General features: G+C 54.9%; 1 protein-coding gene across 1 annotated transcript in view; it reads left to right on the top strand.

Moving 5' to 3' along the window:
• Positions 1-24,301, top strand: part of WSCD2 (WSC domain containing 2) — a 38,563-nt gene extending 14,262 nt beyond the window's left edge. The window contains exons 2-9 of the mRNA XM_009909622.2: positions 2,097-3,011; positions 8,043-8,157; positions 10,951-11,135; positions 11,710-11,831; positions 14,366-14,540; positions 16,357-16,521; positions 19,202-19,402; positions 23,939-24,301. Of these exons, the coding sequence (XP_009907924.2) occupies positions 2,636-3,011; positions 8,043-8,157; positions 10,951-11,135; positions 11,710-11,831; positions 14,366-14,540; positions 16,357-16,521; positions 19,202-19,402; positions 23,939-24,291 (1,692 nt within the window). The 5' untranslated portion in view covers positions 2,097-2,635 and the 3' untranslated portion in view covers positions 24,292-24,301. The remainder of the gene's footprint in view (positions 1-2,096; positions 3,012-8,042; positions 8,158-10,950; positions 11,136-11,709; positions 11,832-14,365; positions 14,541-16,356; positions 16,522-19,201; positions 19,403-23,938) is intronic.
• The last annotated feature ends 2,020 nt before the right edge of the window (positions 24,302-26,321 follow it).

Here is a 26,321-nt window from a genome sequence, read left to right as displayed (position 1 = left end):
CTTGGCAGGGGGGGTTGGACTGGATGACCTCCAGAGGCCCCTTCCAACCCCTCCCATCCTGTGATTTCCCCAGGCTGTGTTAGCCCCAGCATGGTTGGGGAGGTGATGGCTTGGGGGAAGCTCGAAGGGCTGATGTCTCATCAGTACCCTGCCCCACGCGGCCTGCTCAGCCCGCCGGAGTCAGAGGTATCACAACAACCACTCTGGGGACCTGGGTTTAAATATTTATGTATAATTCATGCCATATGTTCCACCAATATTTTTTATTTAATCAACTGAAGACAGATGGCAGGAACATAGAGGCCATTAAACTAATGGCACTTTGTCTTCCCATTTATTTTCGTCTCCTTTCCTAAAATGAGATGAGTCCATGACAGGCAGCACACCCCAGGCATGAGGCTGGCCACTACCAGTGTGACATCCCCTGCCACTACCAGTGTGACAGCAGGGGATGGTGGCTTTGGCTTCCCCTCACCGTGAAGCCAGCCCCACCATGGAGCACGGGGTGGGGATGTCCTCGGCAGGATTTGAGTGCAACCTCCAGAGCTAGGAGGCTTGGAGGAGACAAATCCCCATGAGAGAAGAGCTCCAGGCAAGCTGGAGGGGACTGTCTGGTCAAGCATTGGAATAGGCTGCCCCAGGTATGGTCACCTAGAGAAGGTCACATAGGAACAAGTACAGATGGGCCTTGGAGTGGAGTGGAATGGAATGGAATAGAATAGATTAGAATAGAATAGACCCAGTTGGAAGAGACCTTTGAGATCATCAAGTCCAACCTATCACCCAACACCATCTAATCAACTAAACCATGGCACCAAGCACCCCAGCCAGTCCCTTCTTAAACACCTCCAGTGATGGTGACTCCACCACCTCCCTGGGCAGCACATTCCAATGGCAAATCTCTCTTTCCATGAAGAACTTCTTCCTAACATCCAGCCTAAACCTTCTCTGGTGCAGCTTGAGACTGTGTCCTCTTGTTCTGGTGCTGGGTGCCTGGGAGAAGAGACCAACCCCCACCTGGCTGCAACCTCCCTTCAGGGAGTTGGAGAGAGCAAGAAGGTCTCCCCTGAGCCTCCTCTTCTCCAGGCTAAGCAACCCCAGCTCCCTCAGCCTCTCCTCACAGGGCTGTGCTTCAAACCCCTCGCCCAGCACCCAGCCATGGCATTCCAGGGGCAGCACAATGCTGATCCCAGCTGGCAGGATGTGAAAGGGAAAGAGCAGCTAGAGAATAGAGGATGCTCTGGCCTCAGCGTCTGCAAGAGTCTCACCAGGAGCATAAAAGGGCAAGAGGAAATGGCCTCAAGTTGTGTCAGGGCAGGCTTAGGTTGTACATGAGGAGCAATTTCTTCCTTACAAGGGTTGTCAAGGCCTGGCCCAGGCTGCCAGGGCAGTGATGGAGTCCCCATCCCTGGAGGGGTTTCAAAGCTGTGGAGATGCATTGCTGAGGGCCATGGTTTAGTGGTGACCTGGCAGTGCTGGGTTAACTGTTGGGCTTGATGGCCTTAACGGTCTCTTCCAACCAAAATGATTCTGTGATTCTATGAAACAGCAGTGTGTGGGAGAGCCAAGCTGTGGATGAAGAGGGGTCATCATATCCCCAGCCCTGCAGGGTCTCTGGGTGCTGGAGCAGCCCCTAGTAGCAGCCTCCCACCCAATCCTCTTCCTGGGGGCTTTGCTCGGGGTTGGTTGGTGCACAGATGAGCAGATCTAGGGGTGGAATCACAGCAGATGTTCAGATCTTGGAGAGAAATGCTTGTGCATGAGTCTGTGCACGTGTGTGTGCATGGCTCATCCTCTTGTGGGTGAGATTAGGAATCTTCCACATGTCCCAGAGCCATCCTGTAGCTCCTACACAAGGCAGAGACCTGTGGGCTCTGGAGTGGGGACTCACCCCCACACTCCTGTCCCCAGCTTGAGGCTGTTCTCGCTGCTCCCATATATCCCACTCATCCCACACCCTTGTGCTGGTGGGGACAAGGATGAGAGGCTGATGAGAGGCTGGTCATCCTTCCTCACCCCACAGCAGGATGGGGTCTGCTGCCCTCCCTACACCCTGGGATGCTTCCCTGAGTGTGCTTTTTCTCTTTGGCTTGCAGGTGGAGGCTTCTTACCCTGGGAGTGAGATGAATGGAACTCGGTCAGACAAAGGGTCTCAGTCAGCACTTCAGGACCTGAGAGGCATCCAGGGACTTTTCATTCTTTGTCTGAAAGGGGACGGTGCTGTTTCCATTAGCGAGATGCCTGCGAGCGCCGGTGCCGCCGAGCGAGAAGAGCTGCAGCAGCTGATCGGCTTTCAAATCACCTTCAAACCCTCCATCTCCTTAACATGATCCCTCCAGCAGCCCAGGCTCCGGGCCACGGCTGGGGGGCTTTGCTGGGGAGGAGAATAAGCTGGGGACGGCAGTGACGGCCAGCACTGGAGAAACCCCCACCGGGGACTCAATATCCATCCCCAGCCCTCTTGGACTTTTCCAGGGTTGGACAATAGCTTCGTGCAGCCTCACCTTGCAGCCCTCCTCGTGGTTTTGGGGCACCCATCTGCTCCTGAGGGGATAAAACCCTGCTGGGAGCATCCCTGGGGCCAGGAGAGCAGCTCCCGTGCGGCTCCGGCTGCCGGGGAAGGGATGAAGAGGTTATGGCCAAGTTCTTGGTAAAGCTCCAGCGGTATTTTCGGCGCAGACCCGTGAGGTTCTTCACGCTGCTGGCTCTCTACCTGGCAGCTGGGAGCTTGGTTTTCCTCCACTCGGGCTTCTCTGGGGAACCCACAGTGACAGGCAGCCAGCGCGGGCCTGGGACCGGCGAAGGACCGGGGCTGCCCTACCTGGGGGTGATGCAGCTGAGCCGCGGCTTCAAGGCGTCGGTGCCGGTGCCGGAGGGGACACGGCGACACGGACCCTGGTTCAAAAGCACCTCCAAGGAACCAGCAGAGAGGGGCAAAGCTGGAGACTACAGCAGCACCCACAGCAGGGCCAGCAGGGGCAGGAGTGGCCGTGAGAAGGAGGAGGACAGAGGTAAGGGCTGGGGACGTGTGCGTTCAGGAGCGGGTCCCTCCTGTTGGTCCTTGTGTGGCTAGGGCAGAGGTCTCCAAGATGGGTTAGATCCTGCATCCCCTACCAGAAGCACACTTCTGAGCACCTCCAGCAGCTGTGTGTTTAGGTGTTTATAAACCATGGGCACATACTACCAGAGCACAAAAACCGGGGTTGCTCTGCCTGAAGAAGAAGAGGCTGAGGGGAGACCTCCTTGCTCTCTACAGCTCCCTGAAAGGAGGCTGGAGACAGGTGGGGATTGGTCTCTTCTCCCAAGGAACAAGTGACAGGACAAGAAGAAAAGGCTTCAAGTTGCACCAAGGTGGGGTTTAGGTTAGACATGAGGAACAATTTCTTCCCCAGAAGGGTTGTCATGGCCTGGCCCAGGCTGCCTGTGGCGGTGGTGGAGTCTCATCAGTAGAGGATGTAGCGTAGATGTGATGCTGAGGGGCATGGCTTAGTGGTGACCTGGCAGTGCAGGGCTAATGGTTGGACTTGATCTTCAGGCTCTTCCCAACCAAAACCATTCTATGATTCTGTTGGCTCCAATCAACACCACCCCCAGCTGACTGGGGTGTTCAGGCAGGGCTGGGGTCTGGGCTTTCCCGCCGGGAGCTCCCTGCCTGGCTGCCGGCCGGGCTGTGCGGTGGATGCCTGAGTAGGGACATTATTAATGAAGAAGGATAAGTGGATGTAGCAGTTCTCATTGATTTTTAAAATGGCATCTATTTATCCCCAAGGCAGCTCCATGCAGGCCAGGCTGCGTGCTCACCCTGCATTTGGGTGGCTGAGGGCTGCCCATCAGGGCTCTTCCCTCCCACTGGTTGTTCAGTTCCATTGCCTCTCTTGCTGGCACCCAGGAGCACCCAGCGCCAGCAAACGTCACCCAAACACATCTCGTGCCCCCTGGTGACTGAGCACCTCACACCTTTAGAATCACAGAATCACCAAGGTTGGAAGAGACCTCAAAGATCACCAAGTCCAACCTCTCACCACAGACCTCATGACTAAACCATGGCACCAAGTGCCACATCCAATCCCCTCTTGAACACCTCCAGGGATGGGGACTCCACAACCTCCCTGAGCAGCACATTCCAATGGCTAACAACTATCTCTGGGAAGAACTTTCTCCTCACCTCCAGCCTAAACTTCCCCTGGTGCAGCTTGAGACTGTGTCCTCTTGTTCAGGTGCTGGTTGCCTGGGTGATGAGACCAACCTGGCTACAACCTCCCTTCAGGTAGTTGTAGACAGCAATAAGGTCTCCCCTGAGCCTCCTCTTCTCCAGGCTAAGCAACCCCAGCTCCCTCAGCCTCTCCTCACAGGGCTGTGCTCAAGGCCTCTCCCCAGCCTCGTTGCCCTTCTCTGGACACCTTCAAGAGTCTCAATGTCCTTCTTCAGTTGCTGTGAAGGCTGCTAGGGCTTCTTGGCAATGTTGAGTTTATGGTTGGCCTTGATGATCTTTGAGGTCTTTTCCAACCTAAGTGATTCTGTGATTCTAGACACTGCTGGAGAGATGTCCAGATCATAGAATCATCCAATCACAAACTGGTTTGGATTGGAAGGGACCTTTAAAAGTCATCTAGTCCAACCCCACTGCAGTCAGCAGAGACCTCTTCCAGTGTTTCACCAGCCTTGTAGTGAAGAACTGCTGCAGTTAAGAGGCTGTTGGGCTCTTCTCTGCCTGTTGCTGCTAGCTCTTCTCTCCTGAGGCCCAGGATGGGTGAAATTAGGAAGAAATTCTTCACTGTGATGGTGGTGAGACCCTGGAATAGGTTGCTCAGGGAGGTGGTAGAAGCCTCATCCCTGGAGGGATTTAAGGCTGGGCTGGATGTGACTCTGATCAACCTGATCTAGTGTGAGGTGTCCCTGCCCATGGCAGGGGGTTTGGAACCAGGTGATCCTTGAGTCCCCTTCCAACCCTAACAATTCTATGACTCTATAAATATCTGGGGGGGAGATGGAGGTCCTTGGGGAGCCCTGTTTTGTGAGCTCAGAAGTTGCCCTGTGGGATTTGGCACATGCAATTCCATGAGCATCAAGAGCTAGGAGCATCAGCCCTTGAAGGAGCTGGAGGTGTGTGGCTCAGAGAGAAGCAGGAACCCCCAACCCCATGGCAAATTGTAGGCTTCACAGGAGCCACCACGCTCGGCCAGGCTTGGTCCCCTTCAACCAGAGCTGCTCCTGGGGCATGGTGGGGGGAGCTCCTCCTTGGCTGCCAGCCCCACGACAGGTTTGTGCTCATGGGCACTCCGGGCTCGGAAGCAGGACAGGAAAGGGCTGGTGGTGCTCGAGAGGCTTTGTCACGCTGGCAGGAGGTGAGAAGGGATTTCCCCGTGGTGCCCTCAGACGGAAGGGTCTCCGGGAGCCTCCCCGCGGCGCCTGCGGCCGCCTGGCTCCCCTAATGCGAACTGACACCCAGCGAATCCCCGCCAGATGCTCGGCGAGCACGAGCTGTCACTCACCACAGAAACCCCAAGCTGCTCCTCTCCCTGCCCACGTGCAGCGTGGCCACCACCACTGACCTCTGCTGGCACCCTCGCCTCTCCGTGCCTGGCCGTGGCGGGGGGCTGGGAGGGGTGGGGAGGAGGCTCAGGGGAGACCTTCTTGCTGTCTGCAACTACCTGAAGGGAGGTTGTAGCCAGGACGGGGTTGGTCTCTTCTCCCAGGCACCCAGCACCAGAACAAGAGGACACAGTCTCAAGCTGTGCCAGGGGAAGTTTAGGCTGGAGGTGAGGAGAAAGTTCTTCACTGAGAGAGTTGTTGGCCATGGGAATGTGCTGCCCAGGGAGGTGGTGGAGTCACTGTCCCTGGAGGTGCTCAAGAGGGGCTTGGATGTGGCACTGGGTGCCATGGTTTAGTAGTCATGAGGTGTTGGGTGACAGGTTGGACTTGATAACCTTTGAGGTCTCTTCCAACTTTGTTGATTCTATGATAAGGGGTGCTGGGCTCAGGCTTTGCTTCTCCTAGGTGGTCTGGTAGCATCCTCCTGCCCCTTTTTAATGCTTTATGAGAAGCCTCAACTTGGGCAGCAGTTCATGGGAGCTGGAGGGCACGTTGGTGCCATCACATGAGTTCCTTGATAGCTCCCCAGCGTGATGGTGAGGAGATTGAGACCTGTGGGGAATTTAATGCTTCTCCATGGCTGGATCTGTGTCAGCTCACACCACAGGTTCCCAACGTGCTTCAAAATGGAGCACCTCCCCTATGGGGACAGGCTGGGAGAGCTGGGGGTGTTCAGCCTGCAGAGCAGAAGGCTCTAGGGAGACCTTAGAGCAGCCTTCCAGTACCTGAAGGGGGCTGCAAGAAATCTGGGGAGGGACACTTTACAAGGGCTTGTAGTGAGAGGATGGGGGATGATGGCTTTAAGCTGGAAGAGCGGGGATTTAGGCTGCAGATTAGGAAGAAATTCTTTCCAGTGAGGGTGATGAGATGCTGGAACAGGCTGCCCAGGGAGGTCATGGATGCCCCCTCCCTGGAGGTGTTCAAGGCCAGGCTGGATGGGGTCTTGTGCAGCCTGGTCTAGTGGAAGGTGTCCCTGCCAATGGCAGGGGATTGGAACTAAATTATCTTTAAGACCCCTTCCAATCCAAACCATTCTATGAAATTCCTCTTAGCTCTGTGAAGGCTTCATGCTGGGACAGGTCATCTTCTCACCACTCAGCACCCTCCAGCAGCCCCTTCCTAACCCCACCATGTGCCTTCCAGCATCTCTTCAGTGCTCACTCCTCCACCTCTTCACTTCCTCATATCCCCCTAATAATTCCAGCTGCCTTCCTAATGAGTTGCAGCTCTCATATGTCAGGAGCAGTGGACTGAGGATGCACATCACTCACCAGCTCCCTGCCAACCTCTGGAGTAATCCCACACCACTTAGGTCTGTCCCCACCAGGCTGAGCTGAGCTGACCTGCCAAAACCTGCTCAGTGCTGTGGAAATGCCATCTTGTGCTGCAAGTAATTGGGAGCAATTTGTTCTGACTCATGGTGGTGGTGGGGAAAGCTCTATCAGGCACATTTCTTTCAGTGGTTCTCCTCCACCTTCCTCCAGGCTACCTTGGAGAACCTGGTTTGCAGTGCTGGTGGGGTCTGGGCTGTGCAGGCAGGACAAGGGGGAATGGCCACCACACAGCCTCCAGAGTCTATAGAACAGGCTTGGCATCCTGCAGAAGATGTTCTGTGAGCAGAGCAGATCTGTTAAGATCTTATTTGGGGCTACTTGGCTCAGTTTTGACATTGGTGTGGAAGGAGATGGGGGTTTAGATCATATCTGGGGCTGCTTGGCTCAGTTATGAGGTTGGTGGGAAGGAGATGGGCTTTTAGACCACATTTGGGGCTACTTTGCTCAGTTTTGAGGTAGGTGTGAAGGAAGATGATAGAAGGATGCAGAGCCACAACCCCTTGTCTATCCATAGTAGGTGTCCCTGGGCTTTACCCACCTGCTCATTTTCTCCTACGGAGACAGACTGAGGGAGTTGGGGCTATTCAGTCTGGAGAAGAGGAGGTTCTGAGGAGACCTATGGTCATTCAGTATCTGCAGGGGTCTACAAGAAAGCTGGGGAGGGACTTTTCAGGATGTCAGGTACTGACAGGACTCGGGGGGGATGGAGTGAAACTAGAACTGGGTAGATTTCGATTTGATGTTAGGAAGAAGTTCTTCCCCATGAGGGTGGTGAGAGACTGGCACAGGCTGCCCAGGGAGGTGGTGGAAGCCTCATCCCTGGAGGTTTTTGCAGCCAGGCTGGATGAGGCTGTGAGCAAGCTGCTGTAGTGTGAGGTGTCCCTGCCCATGGCAGGGGGGGTGGAACTGGCTGATCCTTGAGGTCCCTTCCAACCCTGACAGTTCTATGATTTTCAGGGCTGTCTTGCACCTTGTGGAGCAGCATTCCAAAAGCAAACAACTGCACGCCCATTGAGGGGGAGGTGGGCTTGTGGGTTGGAGACCCCAACAGGGGCGTGGGAAGGGACGGGTTCAGCCCAGCTGTTTGTAACCCCCTTTTCCCTTCCCTTCTGCCAGCAAGGTACATCGGCTGCTACGTGGACGACACCCGCCAGCGGACGCTGCGCGGCGTCTCCTTCTTCGACTACAAGAAGATGACGGTCTTCCGTTGCCAGGACAACTGTGCCGAGCGGTAGGCAGGCGACGGGCACCGCGGCTCCAGCCAGCCAGCCTTCCCCGCACACCCACGGCCTTTCTCTGCTGACACATTTCCCTGCTCTGGCTGCTCCCCTCCCCTTCCTCCCACCTTCTCTTTCTTTCTTTCTTCTTGTCTCTCTCTCTTCTCTCTCGCTTTCTTCTTCTTCTGCTCCTCCTCCTCTCTCTCGCTCTTTCTTCTTCTCCTCCTCCTCTCTCTCGCTCTTTCTTCTTCTCCTCTTCCTCCTCCTCTCTCGCTCTTTCTTCTTCTCCTCTTCCTCCTCCTCTCTTGCTCTTTCTTCTTCTCCTCTTCCTCCTCCTCTCTTGCTCTTTCTTCTTCTCCTCTTCCTCCTCCTCTCTCTCGCTCTTTCTTCTTCTTCTTCTCCTCCTCCTCCTCTCACTTGCTCTTTCTTCTTCTTCTTCTCCTCCTCCTCTCTCTCGCTCTTTCTTCTTCTTCTTCTTCTCCTCCTCCTCTCTCTCGCTCTTTCTTCTTCTTCTTCTCCTCCTCCTCTCACTCGCTCTTTCTTCTTCTTCTTCTCCTCCTCCTCTCACTTGCTCTTTCTTCTTCTTCTTCTCCTCCTCCTCTCTCTCGCTCTTTCTTCTTCTTCTTCTCCTCCTCCTCTCTCTCGCTCTTTCTTCTTCTTCTTCTCCTCCTCCTCTCTCTCGCTCTTTCTTCTTCTTCTTCTCCTCCTCCTCCTCTCACTTGCTCTTTCTTCTTCTTCTTCTCCTCCTCCTCTCACTCGCTCTTTCTTCTTCTTCTCCTCCTCCTCTCTCTCGCTCTTTCTTCTTCTTCTTCTCCTCCTCCTCTCTCTCGCTCTTTCTTCTTCTTCTTCTCCTCCTCCTCTCTCTCGCTCTTTCTTCTTCTTCTTCTCCTCCTCCTCTCACTTGCTCTTTCTTCTTCTTCTTCTCCTCCTCCTCTCTCTCGCTCTTTCTTCTTCTTCTTCTCCTCCTCCTCTCTCTCGCTCTTTCTTCTTCTTCTTCTCCTCCTCCTCTCTCTCGCTCTTTCTTCTTCTTCTTCTCCTCCTCCTCTCTCTCGCTCTTTCTTCTTCTCCTCCTCCACACTCTCGCTCTTTCTTCTCCTCCTCCTCCTCTCTCTCGCTCTTTTGTCTTCTCCTCCTCCTCTCTCTCGCTCTTTTGTCTTCTCCTCCTCCTCTCTCTCGCTCTTTCTTCTTCTTCTCCTCCTCCTCCTCCTCTCTCTCGCTCTTTCTTCTTCTTCTTCTTCTCCTCCTCCTCCTCTCTCTCGCTCTTTCTTCTTCTCTCCCCAGCATTGCACAAAGGATGTCCCCTCATTGTGGTCAGTACTGGTGGGGTGTGCAGCACTGATGGCAATTTGCGGTTCCAGATACCCTGAGAGCTGAAACCCAGCCATGCAGCATCCCCTGGCACCTGGGGACATGGCTGCAAAGGATGGGATGCAACAGGATAGAATGGGATAGGGTAGGACAGGATAGAATGGAATAGAATAGAAAGGGATAAGGTAGAATAGGATGGGATGTAATGAAATAGAATAGAATAGAATAGCATTAAGCAGGTTGGAAAAGACCTTCGAGATCATCCAGTCCAACCTGTCACCCAACACCATCTGATCAACTAAACCATGGCACCAAGTGCCTCATCCAGACTCTTCTTAAACACTTTAAGTGATGGGGACTCCACCACCTCCCTGGGCAGCACATTCCAATGGCCAATCTCTCTTTCTATGAAGAACTTCTTCCTAACATCCAGCCTAAACCTCCCCTGGCACAGCTTGAGACTGTGTCCCCTTGTTCTGGTGCTGGTTGCCTGGGATGGAGAGGTTGGAATGGGATAGAGTGGAATGAAAGGATAGGATGGAATGGGCCAGAATAGAATAGAACGGAATAGAAAGAGATGGGATGGAATAAGATAGGATGGAATGGAATGGAATAGAACAGAAATGAATGAAATAGGATAGACTAGAAAGGAATGGAAGAAGACAGGATGTAATGGGATGAGATAGAGTGGAATGGGATAGAATAGGAATGGGGTGGGATAGAATAGGAATGGGGTGGGATAGAATAGAATAGGAATGGAATGGGATAGAATAGAATAGGGATGAGATGGGATAGAATAGGATAGAATAGGGATGGGATAGGATGGAATGGAATAGAATAGGATGGGATAGAATGGAATGGGATGGGATAGAATAGAATGGGATAGGGATGGGATAGGGATGGAACGGAATAGAATAGACTAGAATAGGGATGGGATAGGATGGGATGGAATAGAATAGGATGGGATGGGATAGAATGGAATGGGATGGGATAGAATAGAATGGGATAGGGATGGAACGGAATAGAATAGACTAGAATAGGGATGGGATAGGATGGAACGGAATAGAATAGGGATGGGATAGGATGGAATGGAATAGAATAGAATAGGGATGGGATGGGATAGGATGGAATGGAATAGAATAGAATGGGATGGGATAGGATAGAATGGAATGGAATAGAATGGAATAGAATAGAACAGGGATGGGATGGGATGGGATAGGATGGAATAGAATGGAACGGGATAGGGATGGGATAGGGATGGGATGGAATGGAATAGAATAGGATAGGGATGGGATGGAATGGGATGGGATGGAATGGAATAGAATAGAATAGGATAGGGATGGGATGGGATGGGATAGAATTCAACAGTGCATACTTAGGATGCTGCTTCCACTGCTGGATGTGATCTGGCTGCAGCGAGAATGCTCTCTGCCAAACCCACACAGAGCTGGGTGGCTGCCCAGGGATGCTCTGATCCCTCCTCTTCCTCTTCTCCCCAGGGGCTACCTCTACGCGGGGCTGGAGTTCGGCGCCGAGTGCTACTGCGGGCACAAGGTGCAGGCGCCCAACGCCAGCGAGACCGAGTGCAACATGCTCTGCAAGGGCGAGAGGACCAACACCTGTGGGGGGGTCAACCGCCTCTCCATCTACCGCCTGGAGCTCGCCCAGGAGTCGGCCAGGAGGTGTAAGCTGGCGGCAGCCCCGGGGCCCGCAGCTCAGCCCCCAAACCGCAGGATGAATCACAGATTGGGTGGGGTGGGAAGGGCCCTCTCAAGCTCGTCCAACCTGAGGTCAGCAGGGACATCTGTACCTAGAGCTCATAGCCCCACAGCCTGACCTGAAATGGTCCCAGGGGTCCTCATCTCTGGGCGACCTGAGGCAGGGCTCTACTCCTGTCTGCTGCTTTGTTTTCCTTGTCCCCAGGCAATGGGAAGGAGGGTGGGTGGGGTTCGGTGCTCCACCGGGTACTTGCTTGAACGACCACCCTGGGGAGGGGCTGAGGGTGCCTGGGTGGGGGAGGACATGGGATGAGACCTTTCAGGGTGAGAGGCTGACAAGAGCTGGGGAAAAGCTGCTGCTGTACCAATGGGTGGCTGGAGAAGAGTGTGTTGAGCAGATGTGCTGGGGGTGTGCAGAGCTCCTTGCTCTTGAGCCTGGGGTGTTTGGGAGTGGCAGTGACAAGGTTTGAAGGGTGCAGCCCCTGCTCCTCAGGGCTGGGCCAGCGTGGCTCTCAGTGCTGTGCTCTCTCTCCCTCGCAGATGGCAGTGCAATATTCCGGGGGTGCTTCCGCAGGCCGGACAACGTCTCCATCGCCCTGCCCGTCAGCCAGCTCATGCTCAACATGTCAGTGGACAAGTGTGTGGATTTCTGCACTGAGAAGGTACCAGGGGGAGCCAAAGGGGTGCAGGTCAAAAGCTTAATCACAGAATCCCAGCGTAACAGGAGTTGGAAGGGACCTCTGGGGATTGTTCAGTCCAACCCTCCTGCTAAATCAGAGGCACCCACAGCAGCTTGCCCAGAATGTCCAGGTGGGTTTGGAATCACCCCAGAGGAGATTCCACAGCCTCTCTGGGCAGCCTGCTCCAAGGCTCTGGCACTGTCATATCAAAGAAGCTTCTCCTCCTGTTCAGATGGAACCTCCTGGGTTCCACTTTGTGCCCATTGTCTCTTGTCCCATCACTGGGCACCACTGACAAGACTCTGTCCCCATCCTCTTGCCTCCCATAATTCCTTTAGCTCTTGCTGAACACTGATCAGATCCCCTCTGGGGCTGCTCTTCTCCAGGCTCAACAGCCCCAGGGCTCTCAGCCTTTCCCATTCACAGAGATGCTCCAGGAGCCTCAGCATCTCTGTAGCCTCCACTGGACTCTGTCCATCATTTTCCTGTCTCTCTGGAACTGGGGACCCAGAACTGGACCAAATACTTCAGATGTGGCCTCAATAAGGCAGAATAGAGCAGGAGGAGAACCTCCCTTGACCTGCTGACCACACTCTTCTTCACACAGCCCAGGAGACCATTGGCCTTCTTGCTTCACTCATGGTGAACTTGTCCACCAGCACTTCCAGAGCTGCTTTCCAGAAGGTCAACCCCTGACCTTCCCTGGTGCAGGGAGATTAATCATCTAAATCATCATCAGACAGGGTCACACTGGGTAAATTTTTAATCTGATTTAGTGTCATAATTATCTATCTCCTAGTGACAAAGGATCACATGGATGCTTTTCTGGTCTGGACCACATGTCCCCAAAGGACAGCACCCAATGCCTGCCCTGCTCACTCCTCATGGCTTTGACCCACCTCATCAAGCAGCAGCCACCCCCAAAGAGGGGTTTGGGCAGGAGCATTGCAGGGTCCTGCTGTGGTCCAGGGATGCTACACAAGCCCTGTGAAGAGAGGCTGAGGGAGCTGGGGTTGCTTAGCCTGGAGAAGAGGAGGCTCAGGGATGACCTTCTTGCTCTCTACAACTACCTGAAGGGAGGTTGTAGCCAGGACGGGGATGGTCTCATCTCCCAGGCAGCCAGCACCAGAACAAGAGGACACAGTCTCAAGCTGTGCCAGGGGAGGTTTAGGCTGGAGGTGAGGAGAAAGTTCTTCCCAGAGAGAGTTGTTAGCCATTGGAATGTGCTGCCCAGGGAGGTGGTGAAGTCACCATCATTGGAGGTGTTTAGGAGACTTGATGGGGTGCTTGGTGCCATGGTTTAGTTGATTAGATGGTGTTGGATGTGATGATCTTGAAGGTCTCTTCCAACCTGGTCTGGTCTATCCTATCCTATCCTATTCTATCCTATCCTATCCTATCCTATTCTATCCTATCCTATCCTATCCCATCCCATCCTATCCTATCCCAAGCAATTTGTATTTAGTAATTAAAATTAGGTAAATTGCCAGGCAGAGGAGGAAAAAGGCCAGCAGGTAGGGACAGTCCTGTTCTGCCTTCGTGATGCCTCTAGCAGAGGATGGTGAGGAAGCCTCACATCAGCAAAATACAGCAGCTGCTCTATCCCAGCCTCCAATTTCCCATCGCTGCTGGGAGAGGTTGGAGGTGGGAGGTGTAAATAACCAGAGCCCCTTGATTAACCCAGCTCCTGGTTGTAAATCACCTGTCAGCCACCAAATGAGTCTCATAATTTCAGGTTTGGACACTGCAGTGAGGCTGCCATGGGCTGTCTGATGGCTCCCAGTAACCTCACTGTGGGTGGTGAAGCTCTCCTGGGGGCACTGGTGCATCAGCTGTGCCATGGTGAAAAGTCAGGGCTTGGGTGGGTTTGGGTGTCTGCAACATGCTGATTGTGCAGCCAGCTTGAGGGATGCTGAATCCAAGGTGAAGAATGCTGAATCCAGCTAGAAGGATGCTGAATCCAGCTGGGATCATAGAAGGATGTTGAATCCAGCTGGGATCATAGAAGTCTTTTCCAACCAAACCAGTTCTGTGATTCTAAGATCATTGAGTCCAGCCATCAAGAATCATAGAATGGTTTGGCTTGGAAGGGACCTTCAAGATCACCTAGTTCCCTGCCAAGGGCAGGGACACCTCCCAGGTTTCTCAGAGCTCCATCCAACCTGGCCTTGAACGATTCCAGGGCTCATTGATCAACTCTCATTAGTTCATTCTGGGGGGGAATGAACAGGGAAATAAAGCACTCTGACTGCTGTGGCTTTGCTCTGTGCTGTGAAGGTTCCTCCAGCCTGCTCAAAGGATGCTGCCAGCTGGCCTGCGCTCCACAGTGGGGTCACAGATTTGTTTTGGTTGGAAGAGACCTTTAAGATTGAGCCCAGCCTTCAGTCTAAGACCACCATGGCCATTAAACCCTGCCCCATGGGTGGTGAGGATGGATGCGGGGGGCAGAGGAAGGGTTTGCAATGGGGAAACGGGGATGGTGCCGCCAGCTGCCCACCCTCTACTCACCCCCACAGGAGTACCCATTGTCAGCCCTGGCTGGGACCTCCTGCCTCTGTGGTTTCCCCACCACCCTCTTCACCCTGCATGAGCGTGAGGATGAGCAGCTCTGTGCCCAGAAATGCGCTGGTGAGGAGTTCGAGAGCTGTGGCACCGCCGAATACCTCCTGGTCTACCAGACCCAAGTGCAAGGTGAGCTGGCACCGGCCTCACCCTACTTGCTGCTGGGTTGGGAGGGGGGTGGGCAGGAATCACAGAATGGTTTGGGTTGGAAAAGCCTTCTGAGATCATTGAGTTCAACCATCAAAGCCCACTATGGCCATTAAACCATGCCCCAACGTGCCATGGCCACACGTGTCTTGACCACCTCCTGGGACCACTCCAGTGTCGTGCCAGCACCCGTTTCCCAACCCCTTCCCAGGCACTGGGAGCAGCCCAGTGAGCATCTTCCAGCATCCTTCATTAAAAATTCCTCTTTATTTCAATTTCCTGGGAAACCAAGCCCCTCCTGAACAAACAGTTTTAATTGCTGCCTGGCACAGCTGCAGGAGACAGCAGTCGGCCATCTGCCTCCGGCAGCATCCCTCCTTGTCCCTCCTTGTCCCCAGGCAAACCAGAGTCTGCAGCCAGCTGGTGAACCTGCTGGGGCTTTGCCAGCTGGAAGGGACAGGGACAGGCTTCCAGGAGCAAAACTGGGGAGGGAAACCCTTATGACCAGGCAGAAAGTCCTCAAAAGGCTGTACAAAGAGGGGGTTCTGTCCATCACCACCTGGCAGGTCTCTGTGGTGGGACTGATGGGAACAGGGAATCATGGAATCATTTTGTTTGGAGGAGACCTTGAAGATGATAGAATCCCAGGATGGTTTGGGTTGGAATGGGACCTTAAAGCTCATCTAGTTCCAACCCCCCTGCCATGGGCAGGGACACTTTCCACTAAACCAGGAGGCTCAGTGCCCCTCACCCAACCTGGCTTTGAGCACTTTCAGGGATCATAGAGTCACAGAATTGTTTCAGTGGGAAAAGATCTCTGAGGTGGAGCCCATCAAGTCCAACCACTAACCTACCACTGCCAGGTCACCACCACACCATGCCCCTCAGCACCACATCTCCCTGGCTTTCAAAGCACAAGCCAAGGGAGAAACCTGTTACTGGGAGAGGAAGGGGCTGAATGAAGCAAAGAAGAACCCGGTTGAAGGTGGCTTTGCCTCAGAGCAGCTCAATCTCAACATGATCCCTTTTGGGATGCTGGGGCCGTGGTGGATCCACTCTTGGATTCATTGATCTAAACAAAAAGCAGGAGGCTGCTTGGCAGATGCACCTGTATAACTCACTGTCTCCCAACCACGATGCAGAGCATCTTCTGCCCTCCTCTTAAGACTTCTTGGGGTGCTTAGGACTTTCTGGAGTGTTCAGGACTCTTTGGGGTCTTCATAGACCTGGAATACAAATAAATTTAAATGGTTTACTTGGAAATGAAGAGAAGACTCCAGGGGGACTCTAGAGCTGCCTTCCAATACCTGGAGAGATCCTCCAGGAAGGCTGCAGAGGGACTGTTCATGAAGGTGTCTAGAGACAGGACAAGGAGGAATGGCTTGAAGCTGAGGGAGAGAAGGGTCAGACTGGAGCTTAGGATGAACTTCTTCAGAAGGAGGCTGGTGAGACTCTGGAATGGGTTGTCTAGGGAGGCTGCAGCTGCCTCCTCCCTGGAGGTGTCCAAGGCCAGGTTGGATGAGACCTTGAGCAGCTGAGTCTAGTTGAGAGGTGTCCCAGCCCATGGCTGGGAAGTTGGAGTAGATGACCTTTGAGGTCCCTTCCAACCTGAGCCATTCTATGATGAAGACTCTTTGGGCTGCCCCTGGGTGCTTCAGCAGTACGCCTTGCCCCATGGCAGCCACCTCCTCGCACCCTGCCCAGCATCTCAGCAGCTGTAGGGAAGTGGGATCTCTCTGCAGGGAAAACACATTCCCATGCTGCATTCCTGATGTGTCTTGGGTGCTTCTCACTGCAGACAACCGCTGCATGGACAGAAGGTTTCTCCCAACCCGTGCCAAGCAGCTGGTGGCCCTGGCCAGCTTCCCCGGTGCTGGCAACACGTGGGCACGGCACCTGATCGAGCTGGCCACTGGCTTCTACACTGGCAGCTACTACTTTGATGGCTCTCTCTACAACAAAGGTGAGGGAAGGGTTCATTGCTGGTGCCACCTGTGCTGGGAGAAGGTCTTGGTGCTCTCCCTTGGGCCTTCAGGAAGGGGAGGACAGAGCTGGGTAAAACTGGTGCTGCTTCGTGGGACGGTTTGGGCTGGGAGGTTTTGCTCAGCCACCCGAGTGTGGGCTCTGTGTTTATTCTGGGCTGAGGTATCCAGGCAACTGGGAGATGAAGCATCAAGTTCCCATGCTGCACAGCCTGGCTGCAGACAGCTAATGACACATCTCTAATTGATGTCATACAGCTCCTTGCAGCTCAGCTCTCACCTCAGCTCAGACCCACCAGGGTGACCTTCCTGGGTAGCTTGGATGGTGTCTGGGCTGGGAGAGATGCTGGGCTCAGCCCTGATACTCAGTGCACAGAACGTGAGGGGCAGTGCTGCATGATATGGAGCCTCTCCATGGCATCACTGGGCTCATCAGAAGCTCCATGAGCATGAATCTCATAATCCCAGCATGGCAGAAGCTGGAAGGGACCTCTGGAGATCATCCACTCCAACCTTCTTGCTAAATAAGGGTCACCCACAGCAGCTTGCTCAGGATGTCCAGCTGGGTTTGGAATCTCTCCAGAGGAGACTGCACAACCTCCCTGGGCAGCCTGCTCCAGGGCTCCAGCACCCTCACACCAAAGAAGTTTCTCTCCCTGTCCAGATGGAACCTCCTGGGTTCCAGTTTGTGCCTTGTCCTGTCTCTGGGTACCACTGACAAGAGTCTGGCCCCATCCTCTTGCCCCCCACAGGTCCTTTAGCTCTTGCTGAGCATTGAGCAGATCCCCTCTGAGGCTGCTCTTCTCCAGGCTCAACAGCCCCAGGGCTCTGTCTTTCCTTCTCACAGAGATGCTCCAAGCCACTCAGCAACTTCATAGCCTCCACTGGACTCTCTCCAGTAGTTCCCTGTCTCTCAAGATGGGGAGCTAGAAGTGGGCCTCAGTAGGGCAGAAGAGAGGGGGAGGAGAACACCCCTTGACCTGCTGATCACACAATTCTTCATGCATCCCAGGAGATCATTTGCCTTCTTGGACAGGAGGGCACATTGCTGGCCCATGGGCAACTTGTTGTCCATCAGCACTCCCAAGTCCTTCTTTGCAGAGCTGCTTTCCAGCACCCCTCACCTGTACTGGTGCAGGGAGTTATTCCTACCCAGGTGCAGGACCTGAACTTCATGAGGTTCCCCTCACCCAGTTCTCCAGCCCGTCCAGGTCTTGCTGGTTGGCAGCACAGCTTAATGGGGTGTCAGCCACTCCTGGTTTGGTAGGATCAGCAAACTGGCTGAGAGTCCACTCTGAAGCTTTTATGCTTCTTAGTTTATTGGGAGGGTTTAACTGCTGTGCCCAAGGAGATCAGAGCTACAGAAATATGTTCTTGACCACCCAAGACAAGCATAAGTTACCTTAGTGCAGCTCTCCTGCCAATGTGTTCTGCCCTGGGGAAAAGCCAAGCTAGACAACATCAGGTTGTTGCAGACCACGTTGCTGAGAAGCCACCTGAGCATGGCTAGGGAGGACACAGCCCTGCTCAGACCCCCTCCCTGCTTCCCACCCTCTCAGAAATGAATTTTAGGTGACTCATAGCTTAGGGAAATTATTTCCACATGGGGAGTGACACAAAGTCTACTTCAAGCCCCAGCTGCTTTCATCCAACTGATCCTCTCCATCCTTCCCCAGCTCAGCTTTGGTTATTTGGTCTACTTCAAGCCCCAGCTGCTTTCACCCAACCCACCCCCTCCATCCTTCCCTTTCCCCAGCTCAGCTTTAGTTACTTGGTCTACTTCAAGCCCCAGCTGCTTTCATCCTGCTCTCCATCCTTCCCCATCTCAGCTTTGGTTACTTGGTCTGCTTCAAGCCCCAGCTGCTTTCATCCTGCTCTCCATCCTTCCCCATCTCAGCTTTGGTTACTTGGTCTACTTCAAGCCCCAGCTGCTTTCATCTTGCTCTCCATCCTTCCCCAGCTCAGCTTTGGTTGTTTGGTCTGCTTCAAGCCCCAGCTGCTTTCACCCATCCCATCCCCTCCATCCTTCCCCAGCTCAGCTTTGGTTGTTTGGTCTGCTTCAAGCCCCAGCTGCTTTCACCCATCCCATCCCCTCCATCCTTCCCCAGCTCAGCTTTGGTTGTTTGGTCTGCTTCAAGCCCCAGCTGCTTTCACCCATCCCATCCCCTCCATCCTTCCCCAGCTCAGCTTTGGTTGTTTGGTCTGCTTCAAGCCCCAGCTGCTTTCACCCATCCCATCCCCTCCATCCTTCCCCAGCTCAGCTTTGGTTGTTTGGTCTGCTTCAAGCCCCAGCTGCTTTCACCCATCCCATCCCCTCCATCCTTCCCCAGCTCAGCTTTGGCTGTTTGGTCTGCTTCAAGCCCCAGCTGCTTTCACCCATCCCATCCCCTCCATCCTTCCCCATCTCAGCTTTGGTTACTTGGTCTGCTTCAAGCCCCAGCTGCTTTCACCCATCCCATCCCCTCCATCCTTCCCCATCTCAGCTTTGGTTGTTTGGTCTGCTTCAAGCCCCAGCTGCTTTCACCCATCCCATCCCCTCCATCCTTCCCCAGCTCAGCTTTGGCTGTTTGGTCTGCTTCAAGCCCCAGCTGCCCTCACCCACCCCCCGCCTCAGTGCGCTGGCCGGGACGCGCAGCAGCCCCGCCTGGCTGTGCCCCGCAGGGTTCAAGGGCGAGCGGGACCACTGGCGCAGCGGGCGGACCATCTGCATCAAGACCCACGAGAGCGGCCAGAAGGAGATCGAATCCTTCGACTCTGCCATCCTGCTCATCCGCAACCCCTACAAGGCTCTGATGGCCGAGTTCAACCGCAAGTACGGAGGCCACATCGGCTTCGCCTCCCACGCCCACTGGAAGGGCAAAGGTAGGCTGCTCCTGCCCTGCTCCCCTGCCACCCGGCTGGCCAAGCTCCGGTCCGGCCAGCAGAGCTGTGAAGAGGTTCTTAAAGCCCACTGGAGCTCCAGCCTGGGCCCCGTTGGGGAAGCCTGGGCTCTGCCACCTCTTTGTGATCCCCCTGCTGAAAGTACATCTCCTGGGCTTTGCAGCTGGTGTGACCTGGCTTGGCCAAAGGCTGGGGAGAGGTCTGGAGCACAGCCCTGTGAGGAGAGGCTGAGGGAGCTGGGGTTGCTTAGCCTGGAGAAGAGGAGGCTCAGGGATGACCTTCTTGCTCTCTACAACTCCCTGAAGGGAGGTTGTAGCCAGGTGGAAGTTGGTCTCTTCTGCCAGGCAACCAGCACCAGAACAAGAAGACACAGTCTCAAGCTGCACCAGGGGAAGTTTAGGCTGGAGGTGAGGAGAAAGTTCTTCCCAGAGAGAGTCGTTAGCCATTGGAATGTGCTGCCCAGGGAGGTGGTGGAGTCCCCATCCCTGGAGGTGTTCCAAAAGGAGTTGGATGTGGCACTTGAAACCATGGTTTAGTAGTCATGAGGTGTTGGGTGATAGGTTGGACTTGATCTCTGAGGTCTTTTCCAACCTTATTGAGTCTATGATTCTATGGAAGGCTCCTGCCTGGATGGGATGGGACAAGTTGGAGAAGCAGAGATGCTCAGCTGTTCAGTGCTGTGCTGGCTCACAAAGGCAGCAGCAGAGAGGTTGCAGTGCCCCAGGATGTGAATCTTAGAGCAGCCTAATGCCAAAAAGGAGAGGATAGGTTGAGTGGGCAGGAGCTGAAGGATCCAAACTATGGGGAAACCCTTTTGTATGAGTAACAGTGTGGCCAGCAGGACCAGGGCAGGGATTGTACCCCTTTACTTTGGCTGGTGAGGCCACATCTCAAGTACTGGCTTCAGCTCTGGATCCAAGAAGGACACTGCTAAAGCAGGTCCAAGAAGGGCTTTGTGCTGGTGAAGAGTCTGGAGAACAGGTCTGGTGAGGAGTGGCTGAGGCAACTGGGGTTGTTCAGCCTGGAGAAAAGGAGGCTGAGGGAAGACCTTCTGGCTCTCTACAACTCCCTGAAAGGAGGGTGGAGCCAGGTGGGTGTCAGTCCCTTCTCCCAAGGAATGAGGGATAGGACAAGAGGAAACAGCCTCAGGTTGCCCAGGGGAGGTTTAGGTTGGACATGAGGAACAATTTCTTCCCCTTGAGGGTTGTCAAGACCTGTCCCAGGCTACCCAGGGCAGTGGTGGAATCCCCATCCCTGGAGGGGGTGCAAACCATGGAGATGCAGTGCTGAGGGCCATAGTGTAGTGGTGACCTGGCAGTGCTGGGTTCATGGTTGGACTGGATGATCTTAGAGGTCTTTTCCAACCCAAACCATTCTGTGGCAGCAGTGGGACATCCCTCCCCACTGGTTTTAACAGGGCAGGGCAGCGGGGAGGGCAGGGCTGGGTTGTCCCCAGCGCCACAGGCACATGGTGATAAAGCAACCCAGGCACACAGCAGCGAAAGCTGGCCTTAAATAAACTCTGAGTGAAGGGTAGCAGATGTTCAATCAAGCTAAATATTTTAACTCTTTCCAATGAAGTCAGTTCCACAACAGCAATTTGTAAATTGCTCTAATTAACGAGCCTCCACCCTCTGCCTGAGCCTGGGGATGGGGGTGGCTCAGAGCAGCTGGGCACACAGAAGTGCCACCCTGCCACCGCCGCGGCCACGGGGAGGGGATGGTGGCTGCCACCACTCCTGCCAGCAGCGCTGCTGAGAGGCCTGGGGGCTTCCAGGGGCTGGTGCTGTGCCCACCGTGCTGGGGCACAAGCCAGGTGCTAGACTTTACCTCTGTCTGCTGCCCCCAAAGGCACAACTGCCGCTAGAGGCAGGAGGGGCAATGGAGGATGGAGTCTTTGCTGGAGCCCCCTCCCCCACCCAGCTTTCCCCGGTCCAAAACCCCCTCCTTGTCCATCCCACACCTCATAACCCCGAGGCAAAGGGAAGGCTGGGGGAAGGAGATTCTTCCCTCCACCCCAGGAGGATCTGATTTGGACACACCCCCAAATACATCACCCAGTTCTTTCCAGAGGATGTAGGGTGTAATTAGCTGAGGAGTTAATTGTCAGGTTAATTAACCATTAGAACAGCTTACCTGGAAAGATGGAGATTTTCCATCGCTCCAGGGCTTGAGCAGGCTGGGAGGGTTGGTGAGAGCTGTGGTTTGGCACCAGGGAGGGGCTGGGGATCATCATTCCACTGATCCCATGGTGGGGCTCATCCCTTGGAGGACCCCAACCTTGAAGCCATGGGGTCCTTGTGAGGACCATCACCCACCCTTCCTCCCACCAGCATGGGAAGCAGCTGCTCAGTGGGGAGGGTTGATTGGTGCCAGGTTAGCAATTAACACTCCATTAGATAATCATCCAGAGGACAAAAAAGAACTGACTAAAGGTGAGTAATTGAGGTGGGGGATGGGGGTCCCCAACCCCAGCCTTCCCTGCTCACTGCAGCCCATGTCTCCAAACCATTTCTTTCTCCCAGGATCCTCCTCAGCCCTCCCTGCTTCCTGCAGACCATGGCTCCAAACAATTTCCTTCTAGGAACCTCCCCAGCCTTCCCTACTCCCTACATCCCACCTCTCCAAACCATTCTGTTCCCCTAGAAACCTCCCCAGCCTTCCCTACTCCCTACATCCCACCTCTCCAAACCATTCTGTTCCCCTAGAAACCTCCCCAGCCCTCCCTCCTCCCTGCAGCCCCCCTCTCCAAACCACTTCCCTCTCCCAAGAACCTCCTCAGCCTTCCCAACTCCCTGCATCCTACCTCTTCCAAACCATTTCCTTCTTCCAGGATCCAATTCTGGGGCAATTTTGGATCAAAATCCATCCCCTCTCCCCAGTCTACAGCTGCTGGTGCTGGGGTGGGGATGATTTTTCTTCTCCTCCCCCTCCACTGAGCCCAGAGAGGCCATGGGCACCATGAACCCCCCATTTGGTTCCACGACATTAATTTTATGCTCTCCCTGGAGTGGTTCCAAAGCAAAGGTTTATGTGATGTGATTACAGAAGGTGAATTGTCCTGCAGCTGCATAATGAAACAGCCTGGGTTTAATGGTTCTGCAGGGAATTAACCACAACCCAGCTGTTAATCAGGAAGTGGTGCCTGGGGGGAGGGTAAGAGGGAGGAGCAGGTACCCAGAGCTCCTATGCACCAGGAGATAGATGTACCCAGCACCCTTGGGGGAGTTGAGGCTTCTTACTGATGTTTCATGAGACAGCAGGTCCAGAGAAGGACAGCCAAGCTGGGGAAGGGTCTGGGGAGGAGCAGCTGAGGGACCTGGGGCTGTTCAGCCTGGGGAAGAGGAGGTTGAGGGAAGACCTTCTGGCTCTCTACAACTCCCTGAAAGGAGGTTGGAGCCAGGTTGGGGCTGGCCTCTTCTCCCAATGAACAGTTGACAGGAGGAGAGGAAATGGCTTCAAGTTGCACCAGGAGAGGTTTGGGTTGGACATGAGGAACAATTTCTTGACTCCAAAGGTCACCAGACACTGACACAGGGTAGCCAGGGCAGTGGTGGAGTCAGCATCTCTGAGGTGTTTTAAAGACATTTAGATAAGGAGCTCAGGGACATGGTCTGACAGCTATGTACAGGGAGCTGTTAGGGTATGGTTGGACTCCATGATTTTCCAACCAGGAGATTCTGTGATGATCCCTTTGATCAGAGGACTTTTAAGGGGAGGATCAATTGGCAAGAGGGATAATTGAAAGCCTTCAACGGGAGGTGGAGGGGGGGATTAAGAGGGAGATGGAGGACATGGGGTGGGAGGGGGGACACCTGCTAACCACATCCACTTGCAGCCCAGAAAGCTAATCACATCCTGGGCTGCATCAAGAGAAGTACAGCCAGCAGGTGGAGGAAGGTGATTCTCCCCCTCTGCTCTGCTCTGTTGAGATTCCACCCGGAGCACTGCATCCAGTCTGGAGCCTCTGTTACAGGAAGGATCTGGAGGTGCTGGAAGGTGTCCAGAGAAGGGCCATGAGGATGAGCAGAGGGCTGGAGCTGCTCTCCTGTGAGGACAGACTGAGGCAGTTGGGGCTGTTCAGTCTGGAGAAGAGAAGGCTCTGAGGAGACCTAGTTGTGGGCTTCCAGTATCTGAAGGGGGCTACAAGACTTTGGAGGGTGTTCAGGGAGTGATAGGACTGGGGGGGATGAAACAAAACTAGAAGTGGGTAGATTCAGATTGGATGTTAGGAGGAAGTTCTTCCCCATGAGGGCGGTGAGAGATGGCACAGGTTGCCCAGGGAGGTGGTTGGGGCACCGTCCCTGCAGGTGTTTAAGCCCAGGCTGGATGAGGCTGTGGCCAGCCTGATCTAGTGTGAGGTGGCCCTGCCATGGCAGGGGGGTTGGAACTGGCTGATGCTTGAGGTCCCTTCCGACCCTAACAATTCTATGATCCTCTCCTCCACCTAGTCAGACCAGGGGATCCCCAGGGGTCCCTGCCCACCCCCACGCCCGCCCTGGCTTTCTGTGGTTGCAGAGTGGCCGGAGTTCGTGGCCAACTACGCGCCCTGGTGGGCGACTCACACCTTGGACTGGCTGCGCTACGGCAAGAAGGTGCTGGTGGTTCACTTCGAGGACCTGAAGAGGGACCTCTTTGTCCAGCTGCAGCGCATGGTGGGGCTGCTGGGCATCGCTGCCTGCCAGGACAGGCTGCTGTGCGTGGAGGGGCAGAAGGACGGCAACTTCAAGCGGTCGGGGCTGAGGAAGCTGGAGTACGACCCTTACACCCCCGAGATGAGGAAGATGATCAGCGGCTACATCAGAACCGTGGACACGGCGCTGAAGCTCCGCAACCTCTCGGGGGTGCCAGATGATTATTACCCGAGATGATGGTGAGAGGCGGGGGGGGAGGGGAGGGGTGGGGCGTGGGGACTCGACCCTGCCTGGTGAAGAAGGGCTTGGTCCGGCCAGCCTCTGCCTTCTTCCACCCAGTGGGTGGTTCTTCTTTTACTTCTCCATCTGCTGCTATTAGCTGTTGATCAACTCCCTGCATGACCAACGAATGGTCCCAGCCATTGCTGAGCTTGCTTGGCCGATGCCAACGCTGACCCGGGCATGGTGGTGCCACTGAGGGGCTGTGGGTGCCTTCCCCCCAGGGGGTTGCTGCTCCATCCCTCTCCTGTAGCCCTCCTCGGCAATGCAATGGGTTAGTTGTGTCCCTCAAGGCTGGTTGGTGGGGATGCTGTGGTGCTCATGCCGTGCTTGAGGCACCCACCTGGCACCATGCCCTGGTGCCATGGCAGCTGAGCTACCTGGGGTGGGTATCCCCAAATCCCTTCACTCTTTGGCCAGCCCATCCTTGGATGGAGCCCACCAACCTTCCCAAGGGAGGAGAGGCTGGGGGCCGTTGGCACTGTGTGGGGGATGGTTCCATGTATCCCAGCTGGAGGTTATGGAAAGGGGGAAGGCTGCACTGGGGAGAGCAATGCCTCCAAAGGAGGGGGCTGTGTGCCCCCAGGCACTTCGTGGGCACCTTCCCTAAGCTTAGGGACAGGAGGGTCCCTAGGGTGAAGCTGATGTCCCCAGTCACAGCACTGGGCAATGTTTGCTGCTCCAGCCCCGGTGCCCTGGGGGGGGGGGGGTTCCATGACCCCCACTCATGGGGGCTGTGGGTGGGAGCCACCCCCCTGCACGTGGGTGATGCTCCACTGGAGGATGTTGAGCCTGGACTGAAGAGCTTATGGGACGCACAAGCTCGTGTCAAAAGCTGATGAGCCAAAAGAGCCCCCCCCGCCCCTAGGAGCAGTTTGGGGGGGTGGCATATGCTGCAGCTCAGCTACATCAACCCCCTGGGCAAAGGGTGGGGCTGAGCTTTCTGGTGTCCTTCAGCTGAATCCTGCCCACGTCCCCACCACGGGACCCTCCCCCTGCCCGCACCCCCTGCCTGCCGCTGAGCAAAGCGAAACCAAAGGTTCTCCGTGCGCCTCGGGGAGATGTCCTCCACCAGGCCGGCTTTGTGCAGAGCTGCATGTGGTCCCCTGCCGCGTCCCCTGCCCTGTGTCACCCTCCAGGCCCATCCCTGCCCTGCCTTTGCCAAAAAACCCCGAGCTCCCTCCCCTCCCCGCACCCTGCCAGCCCCCTTCGGATGTAGGTGCAGAAGCCATATATCGTCCGCAGCCTTTTTCTAGGGTTTAGATGTCCAGCGGCTGGCTTTTAACTCTTGATCTTGGTAGAACCACACGGTTGAAAGCTAGAGACACCCCTCGATCTGGAGTCAAGGAGAGAGAAGAAAATTCCAGAGGGGGGAGGAAGTTTAAAAAACCAAGGGAAAAACCCCTCAAAAGGAGAGTTTTCATACAATCTATTTTTCTAACCTGCGTGCGGATGGAGGCCGGCAGCCAGGCCAGGGCTGGGGGAAGGAGGCTCTTGGTCCCCATTTCTTTGCACAGAGGGGGGTGAATGTGTTCCTAGGGAAGCTGCTGTCCCTCTTTTTAACTCTTCCCTGGAGAAATGGCTGGAGGCTTTCCAAGGGCACGGCTGAGCCCTGTCCCGGCCGCGGGAGCTGAGCTGCCCCCGTGCTCCTTTGCTTGTGGTGGCCCTGGGGCTGCCTACCTCGGTCAGAACAAATCCTCAGGTCAATCCAGCTATTAAAGGAGAGTTTTTGTTGCTATTCTGCCTTCCTGTGTCTTTGTGGGGCTGTTCCAAGCACCCCTCACCCATTCCCACACCATGGGCTGGATGTCCTCCAAGAGGTGGGAGCGGGTGGGTGGCTCCTCTCCCCCCGTTGTTAGAGTCACATCAACATTACTCCTCCCTGGAACCAAAGAGTCAGACTGGTTTGGGTGGCAAGGGGCCTCTAAAGCTCATCCAATCCAACTCCCCTGCAGTCAGCAGGGGCATCTGCACCTGGAGCAGGTTGT

Source organism: Dryobates pubescens, chromosome 25 (genome assembly GCF_014839835.1).
Source record: "Dryobates pubescens isolate bDryPub1 chromosome 25, bDryPub1.pri, whole genome shotgun sequence".
NCBI lineage: Eukaryota > Metazoa > Chordata > Aves > Piciformes > Picidae > Dryobates > Dryobates pubescens.
The sequence above is the reverse complement of the archived record's forward strand: the minus strand, read 5'-3'. Positions and strand labels throughout refer to the sequence as shown.